This window comes from Terrapene carolina, unplaced genomic scaffold (genome assembly GCF_002925995.2).
Source record: "Terrapene carolina triunguis isolate 2854851 unplaced genomic scaffold, T_m_triunguis-2.0 Scaffold238, whole genome shotgun sequence".
Lineage (NCBI taxonomy): Eukaryota > Metazoa > Chordata > Testudines > Emydidae > Terrapene > Terrapene triunguis.
In genome coordinates this window covers 13,213,553-13,222,891 of record NW_020664589.1, presented here as the reverse complement: position 1 = coordinate 13,222,891, position 9,339 = coordinate 13,213,553, and the positions used below count along the sequence as shown (strand labels likewise).

The 9,339-nt window shown below is 37.0% G+C and overlaps 1 protein-coding gene across 2 annotated transcripts in view; it reads right to left on the bottom strand.

Moving 5' to 3' along the window:
- Positions 1 to 353: 353 nt before the first annotated feature.
- QSOX2 (quiescin sulfhydryl oxidase 2) overlaps positions 354 to 9,339 on the bottom strand; it is a 39,121-nt gene continuing 30,135 nt past the window's right edge. For both annotated transcript variants that reach the window (XM_026657336.2, XM_026657335.2), the window contains exons 11-12: positions 4,388 to 4,576; positions 354 to 2,218 (exon numbers count right to left, since the gene is read on the bottom strand). In XM_026657336.2, the coding sequence (XP_026513121.1) occupies positions 1,668 to 2,218; positions 4,388 to 4,576 (740 nt within the window). In that variant the 3' untranslated portion in view covers positions 354 to 1,667. The remainder of the gene's footprint in view (positions 2,219 to 4,387; positions 4,577 to 9,339) is intronic.

Here is a 9,339-nt window from a genome sequence, read left to right as displayed (position 1 = left end):
TAAATGTCTGTTTAGAACCAGGGGTCACTCCAATGAAATTAATAAGCAGCAGCTGTAAAAACAAACGTAAGGACGTATTTCTTCACATAATGCAGTCAACCTGTGCAACTTGTTGCCAGGGGATGTTGTGAAGGCCAAAAATATAACTGGGTTAAAAAAAGAAGTAGATAAATTCCTGGAGGATCGGTCCATCAATGGTTATTAGCCAAGATAGTAAGGGACGCAACTCATGCTCTGGGTGTCCCTAAACCTTTGACTGCCAGAAGGTGGGACTGGATGATCACTTGATAATTGCCCAGTTCTGTTCATTCCTTCTGAAGCATCTGGTACTGGCCACTGTCAGAAGACAGGACACTGGAGTAGAGGACCACTGGACTGACCCAGTATGGCCATTCTTATTTTGTTGTTTTTTTAATCCAAACAGTGGCATGCACTAGCAGAAGGAACATGCATAAGGAGACGGTCTTGAATCACTCATAGTTTTGTAGCACCAGAAAACTTTACAATTGTGAGCAAAGATTCCTCACCACCTCGCAGGCTCAGAATGGGAGATTTCTAAATGAAATGCTTACATTGTGGAACCCTTTAGACTGAAAGTTTTTTTTGTATGTGTCCCAATGTTGTAAGAAATTCACTGTAACCAGAACTGCAATTTGTATTGGCCCACCAAAACCACTCAAGACTTTCAGTCTATTTGACCAGGCACGGAGTTTCACTTTACTAGAGTTCATGAGAAGTGGCTTCCAATAGGGGAAATACCCTACTGTTGAATTACGCTAACTATTCCTTAGTTACTTCCCTACTTAATAAATTAGCAAATAGAGTGGGTTATTTAATGCTCTGCTTAAGCTTGGAATAGCGGGGCAGGCAAAAAGATTGGGCCTGGTTCTGCTCTCACTTACAATGGTGCAACTCCATTGACGTCAACAGGGTTCCTTTTGAATGGATCTTGCCCTACGCACGATCAGAATCAGGCCTCTTGTACACTATTCAGATCATCCAAATACCCCAGGCTGAGCCTCCTAGAAGTGCATATTCCCTCGGTTGGAACTAAGGGGAGAGGGAGGAATTGTATTGGGACACTTATGGCTTCCAACTGCAAAAATGTAATGTTTTTTAAAAAATGAATGTTTTTCTCCATAATACATTAGTAAAGTTTATTCAAATACACTTTCTTTCTCTGAAGAAAAAAAAAAATCAAAATTCTTGCTTCTCCAAAGGCAACAACAAGATCTCACACAATGAGCAGCGGGTGGACAGGTAGGTTATTAAGTCAACTCAGGATAAAATTAAAAGGCTGTGTCAGAACACACACAATAGTATTCAGTTTCTTTCCAAAACCTGGAGTAACTAATTCCGTAGTGCAATTCCTCACATTAGAGACCAGTAAATGATGCAAACAGTCCGTAATGATATGTTACTGGAAAAGTTCAATCTTTTTCCTTTAGTAAACACTAAGTCAGTGCTATGGGCCTGGATACTAGACAAATATTGGGATTCCTAGAGCACGCTCTACAGCACTAAGCGAGAACACTGGTGAAATGAGTTGGGAGCGGGGGAGGAGGGTTCTGAAACAATACTGTGTATAAAATCCCTGATCATAAATATTAAAGCTGCGTCTGGTACTGATCAGCCACTTACAATGAAAATGTCATTTCTGGTAAGTTCTACACACCCGGGCGATAATACCTCACCTTCCACCGTTTGGACCTCATTCGGAAAAAAAAGTACATTATCATTAAAAATAAGGATGATGCTACATAAAGTACAACACATAGACTCATGTCTATGTTAGAAAATCCAATCCCTAAGAAAGACACAGACGGCTTGGTCTCTTTATGGATAACTGATTCGATTGCATTTTTACCTCTATCTCTGACAGGTCCGTTATTTGCTATTAATTTATCTAAGGCCTTAGATTTTGAATCCAACATATTTTGTTGATCCAGGATCTTGTCTTCTTTGTTTCCACTTGCTTTCTTGGGCAAATTTTTGTCTCTTCTCTCTCTCACATCCCCAACTTCTATTTCATTAACGTTAACCTGGCCTTCCGTGTATTTATATAGAATATTTTCACTGTGATAGTGATGCTTCAAGAACTGTAGCACTTGGGCCTCATCCCAGCTGTGTAACCCTTTCATTTCATCGTGGCACTCGGGACAGAGGTCTGGAGATGGCCACTGAACTTTAGGAAATTTCGGATCTTCACTCGGATCACCTAAGGAAGGAAAAAGAGAAAATACAAATGGACAAAAGAATGTAATCTATGCATCTGCTCATCTGAAACTGAGGAGACTGCTTTCCATTTAATGCAAGCAGTAAGCTTAGTTTAAGGAAACAATAAAAGCCACACTTAAAAAGCCACAGTCAACATGTTTATACTAATCTAAGAATGATCAAGAATGAATTTTGAAATCAATACAAAGCCTTCCTTGCTGAAATGTTAATTTTCATATTCTGAGTTACTGCTTTTTTTCCTGGAGGACACAAACATTACATTAGGACAGTCTCCCTGTAACAGGAGAGCAGTTCACAAATGCTACAGTTTTAGCAATGATAAAAACCACTAAATCAAATGCATTTCCAGGAGTTAATTTAAGTTATGGCTCAAAATGAACTGCTCTTCTGTGCACAGTACTATGTAGTCCTGAAGCCTAGTTTTCGGCAAGATGCTTCAAGGCCATTCAAAGTCTTGTAAATATATTTACAAGTTTCTATAGATACTGGCAACAATTCCATCCTTACCCTGCTTATTTCAGAAGTGTGTTTTACTACCATAGCAAACCATTTTCAGTACTTTGATGATGGTTTTTATAGATTTAAAATGTTTCAGTTTGCTTGATAACTTTTAAACGTATAAGCGTTTCTCTTGGACTGGGTTCAATTTTAGTGTTTCAATTTCTCATAGCAGCAGCCATCATTCTGTCTTAATTGGTGGTAGCTGTCTTCCATAGCTAGTGTTGGACTTTGTCTGCTCTAGAATAAACTCCTTAAACTTCAGTTGAGGTATTTTAAAACAAAAATCCTTATCTGGTTGAAAAAACTAACATGGCTACAGTGTCAATACATTTATTGTTCAAAAATTTCACAGAACACACAACAGGAAATAACTATTTGTAGAATTCACTAAGTGGCTTTTAGAGAGAGCCCTACCCATTGTAAAGTTCCTACAAACCACCACAAACTATAGATTAACCCTAAATTGTAGTCCGAAAGAGAAAACAGATTAACAAATTTAGCACATATAATTTGGCATTATTTGCAATGCACGTTCAAAATCTGTACTAGAAGGGACTTTGACCAATTGTTGCATTACTCAAACCAGCATCTTAGTGAACTCTCCAAGGAGAAAATATTTTTTTCTAAAATATTATATTCTATCTTGACAATACTTAGCAACCTATCGTGAAGAAAAAGACTCCAATTTTTCCCTTTACCCCATCATACATTGGTAACATGCATTACGGGGAAATTTTATCTACTATGTTGCGTGCTTCTCCTACTTGGAGGCACAAGACAAAATGTTTGTATTCAAAACAATGTTTAAAACTTCACATATCTTGGGAATGCAGCTTACCCAGAAAATAAACACAATGTTGTACATTTGAATTGTAAGTAATGTTACATACACTAATCCATAACAGCAGACAGGTACTAAGTGCAAATAGAAACCAATTTTCTTTAGTGCTTTTAGTTATAGGACACCGGTGCAACACAATGGATTAAATACAACCTAATAGTTTCACGGTGTTTTAGTCCAATTGTTATAACAAAAGCTCTATAGGGAAACAAATCATGTTTGAAGAATAATTTTAGTTTATTCAGTTATTGATTTATGAATAGTTTAAACCATTCTACACCAAGGAACAGAATTCTGTTCAATTATGATCATCTTCTCAATTACATTTCTCTAGTGATTTTTGTATTCCCAGCTAGAACAAAATGAAAACAGGTTTTAATGGTGATCTAAAACATTCTGGAAAGAATTGTAATTATTCTCGTTCACAGATTAGTAAGTAGCTAAGCTGCATTGCTCAGTTTCAAACAGGGTTTGAAACGCACTCTGGAAGAATCATCTCATCACGCAGCAGGTGGAACTTCACAAAAACTGATGCTCTTGAGAGCAATGGAGCCTCCACCACACACATTATTGTATCCTGAACCATTGTGACCTGAAGAGCGGTGTGCCTTAAATGGAAGTTTTACTCACTCAGCGTTATTTCTGTTGGAATTGGAAATGTGCGCTGTGATCAGTTCTAATAACTTTTGAACACCCCCAGAAGTAAGACCACTATTTGTTCAAATTACATTGTATAACAGTACTATCATCATAGTCACCAGACCAAAGCTAGCTTTGGTATGTGTTCCTATGCCAGATCTGCCATACCTGCAAGCCTGTCATTCACTACATTGTGCTTCTCCCACAGCCAGAGAACAGCCTGGTCTAGGGTTTTCACGGAATCCATGGATTCTTTAGCCATCTCTTCAAAATGCTGAGCACAAGCCTTGCACCCAAAAAAGTGCTGAATATACCTCCGCATGATCTGTAGGACCACTTGGGGATTATCCTCAAAACCTGGAAAGAGCAATGGGTCCCTGTTAGCAGCACCTGAACAAACACAGCTTCCAACATTTTTCCACCTGCACAAGCAAGATACATAGCAAACCAAAATAAAAATGAATCATGGGGGGAAAGAGAAGGAAATGTTGCCCCCTGTTGGTTCCACACAATGATGCTAGCATTTCAAAATTTAGAATGTTGGTTTTATTTTACAGATGTTCCTTTATGTGGATCTCCATCGTACAAGTGAGCTCACACAGCAACTGCACCTCAGTGAATCACAACTGAGGTGGACAGTGAACAGTTTTGCATAAATAGTTCTACTGCCTAATAAAAATAGCTATTTATACAAATAAAACCTTGTTGTAAACAAATACTAGACGGACACAGAGTGTTAAAGATATTTGACTTTACAAAGGTGAACTGAATGCAGGAAGGAGAACATTATATATAGTATCAAAAGCTAATCAGTGGTGTTCACTTATTTCCCCTTTCAAAGGATATTTTGCCAATACAGAAAAGAGAGGCAGCTACAAGATCTACATGCAGCACAGATGGTAAAACACTTTTCTCAGAAGCTCAAGTCACAGAGTAAGATTTGGCACTGTGAAGCCAACTGTAGTTTCTTTATATAGCAAGTGATTTTTACCACAATAGTGTATACTCCAAGACCTCTTTCAATGACTGAATGAACACACAATGTCAATTCAATATTAAATTTGAGCTCAAATACTATAATGTTGGGTGACCTCATTTAAAAAAAAACCCCAAACAGCAAAACCCCTCAAACAGGTAAAGATGTCTCTGTAGCCACAATCTGCCTCTCACCTTTCATTAATATTTTCTGTACGTTTGAGGAACACAAATATCGCATTCTCACTACATTTACATAAACACAAAGGCATACATATATGTATATTTAATACAGGGACTTTACTTAAGTAACACTTATAAAAATCAGAATTTTGGAATGATTTTCTGGTAGAATCATGACTATTGGTTCATAGTGTTTACAGGCCCATGCTGAAGATACGAGTGCATTATTATGTAGTGCAGAAAAACTGCAAAGACCTCTGCAAACGAAGAGCCTTATCCTGCCATTATGACTGTATACAGTGGGCCTGTAGTCAGCAGAGTGCTCTTACAGTATTTCTCAAAGATTTAATTGCAGAGTAGCGTAGAGATGTCTGACTAGTACTTAACTTCTCTTGTAAAACATACTGTAGTATATTTACTAGTATACTATGAATTATCATAAATAATTGACGTAAAAACCTTTGCCAAATGTAGTACATTTTGTGATGTAGCTTCCTTGATTGACTGAATTAGCAATTACTGTAGCTGAACAAAAATTCAACAATCTACAATGGGATGAGATACAGTAAGGTTCTACCATAATTGATTACAGCATTTAATTGAATATAACTTTCTAATGGCATATACAACATTTTATTTACATTTACTAATGTTAAATATAATTATATTTGAAGTACTTTAATTTCAAAACAGTTCTGTAGTGCATCTATAACCTCCTGCATTGTTCATTGGAAAAACTGTTAGCACAAACTATTAAAAATATTAACTGTTCATGTACTCCAGAAACACATGCACAAGGGTCTATTCATAAAACACATGTAGGCAACAAAACAGCAGCATTATGCTGTAAACATGAAAGCTCAAACATAAAAAGAAATGATTTGAAACCAAAGAGAAGTAATAAATGGTGAACAATCTCTACTCAGACATTCAATATCTGTGATTGAACAGACATGTATAAATAAAAAAACCCAACTGAGATTAAAGCAGATTAAATGTGAGTATTAAAAGAACCACTGAAAAATAATTTTAGAAAGCCAACATGAATTTCAGGCAAAACAAAACTATTAGTAAGCAACAGTATTTTAAAGATTGATCTTTTAATTTTTTTAAATAAACACAGTTTATACTATTCTTCAGGTTATTGGCAAACTCAGCCCCTTTACATAGGAGCAAAGAATCACACGCAGATTTAAACATATGCATTAAGTCTTAAAATTCTACCTCCTTGAAATCTCAAGTGTCACAATGTTCATCTTTTGAGTGTTTCTTGTGATTTATTGATTTACAGATTCTTGAGAAAATTTGTATGTTATCAATAAAACAAATATAGAACCTCATCCTGCAAAACCTTACACGTGCAATATTTACTCATGCGAATAGCCCCATCATCTCAACACGGCAGCTCATATAACTAAGGATTTGCAGGACTGAATTCTTGCAATGATTTTAAGCACTATGATTCCACTAGATTCCTTTACACCGATCCTGTTGCAGAATCAGACCACACAGCTCAACAGTTTAATAACGTGTCTGCAAATATATATTGAAGGAAACGATACGTTAGGAAAACGAGAGCAAATTCACTTTAGCTAACAGACTCTACAAGTAACTAGAACTACCAAGAAAATACTGTTGCTTTTAAAAAATAAAAAACCCAAACGCAAAATGGCTCATTTTGTTTGTTTTTCTTTTATCAGCCCAGAGATGGATCTTCTATTAACATCTGCCATGTATCATCACGTAATCCTTCTTTTCTCTTTCCTCCCAAACTACTGCAATTCAGGGTAACCCTAATCTTTAAAGTGGACAAGAATCATAAAACCCTACCTGTGGTGGGAAGGATTAGGGAGTGCATCATGCTTTTTAGTAGATGGGATTTAAACAAGCAATAAGGAGAGGAAAACCTCCCAAGACATAATCCGACAGTCTCAGACTGACCCAATTCTTTCGCCATAAGAAGTGATCATCAAATATCTGCCCCGTTTTAAATTGATAGTTAAGTGTACTGAAGATTTTTCAGGTTCTAGAGTATACTTTACATTTCTGCCTGCTTTGAAAACACGCTTGCAATATGGAAGCAATTTAAGATGCAATTTTGCATACTTAAATTATGCAGAACAAAAAAAAAAATCATACTGCTAAACTACAGCATTTTTGTGGCAAGTGGAATGAGTGAACGAAGAGCACCAGGAGGTGTAAATTATACCGGCTGTCAGTGCAGTGCCATCCGACGTGCCTCTCTAGGGTGTGCTCTTCACTAGGCATTGTTGGTGTTAATTTCTAAAAGGGATTCAACCTGTCTTTCCACAAGTATAAAAGTACAAGTACCACCAGTTAGATGCTGAACTACCCAATTTGTAGATGGAGTCAAGCTATGACAATTAAGCAACCTTAATTGTGTCTGCAAATAATGCAGCACAAACATTTGTGCCTATAATTTGTGAGTTCAACCACAGAGTTTTTTTTTTTTTTTTTTAAAAACTGGCCTGTTACAAACGGCAACTGGAAAAAATTAAACCAGTTTCTGACGTTGGCCACGTGGTGACATTCTTCCTGGAATTTTATCTTTCAAGGACATTTCTTGCCTGAAAACTGTTTTTGTGACTCCAATCCACCAATCTGGACACAGGGTTACTCCACACAGGCTTCCTAGAGCCTGGCTCTGCCTAACCTAATTGTCCATTTGTTTTACAAAGTCTCTCTCAAACAGGTATATCCGCAAAAGGTACAAACCTCCATATTCTCTATCACTAAATAGTCCCTCCTGACTGATGGAAATCAAAGTGGATTTTTAGCATACAGAGCATTTGGGGCCATAATTAAGGGAAATTAATTGCCCCAATTTTAGTTGGGTAGTTTCCAACCTCAGATTATTCTTGCCCTATTCCTGAAGAGATGATTTGAAAGGTATTCCATAATTTATCCATTTGCTATAACATTTCTAGGACTCTTCCATTACATTGCTTTGACATTGTAATCAGCGCAAGTATTTTAAAAATACAACAGAGCAAGAATAAAATACTGTCCTGTCAAATACAAAATGATTTAGAAAATTTCATTTTAGCATCAATAATTCATTCTTCTAACTACGATGGAAATAAAATGTACATCTGACCAACAACGCATACAAGCTTCTTAAATATGAATCAATACCAAATTTTCATACCCCCCTGTGGTTGTAAAAGACAAGTAATTATTTGGTGTGTCTGCTATTAAAGAAGAAAGATCACTTCTGGGCACAAACTTTCATGGTTGACCTACAATATGAAAATGAAATTGAAATAATTATTCAGTCCTATGATTTAGTATCTATAAAATTACAAGAATTGGTTCATGACCAATTATTTTGCTTTATAACTAGTTGAGCTGCACTACTAATTCACATTTAAAAAAAATATAGGCTATGATCTATCCTAATAAACAGATTTGCATACCATCCTCCCCTCAACTTAATTGGGAGAAACATCAGTTCAGTGTTTCAAAGACATTCCCACTCGTCTGTGTTTCATTTTTCCCCATCTTCAAGGCCATATACCTTACTTAACCACTCCTGCAGGAGAGAAGAGATGGCCGTTGCTCCTTTCAGAGCCCTCAACACAGTTCTTGAGTCAACCAAAAGGGTTGCAGCAGATATGCCCTGACCCCTACTGGTCCAGAACTGAAAAACTGAGCCTTGGATGTCAATGTCCTCTATGGAACTGGAGTGCATCTTTTATTAAAGCCTGTGTGTGTGATCTCTGAGCAGAGATTTATTCAAATCCAGTATTTGTTATTGTCATAACTATAAAGGGAAAGGTAACAGCCCTCCTGGGTACAATACTATAAAATCCCTCCTGGCCAGAGACTCCAAAAATCCTTTTACCTGTAAAGGGTTAAGAAGCTCAGGTAACCTGGCTGACACCTGACCCAAAGGACCAATAAGGGGACATGATACTTTCAAATCTTGGTGGGGGGGGGGG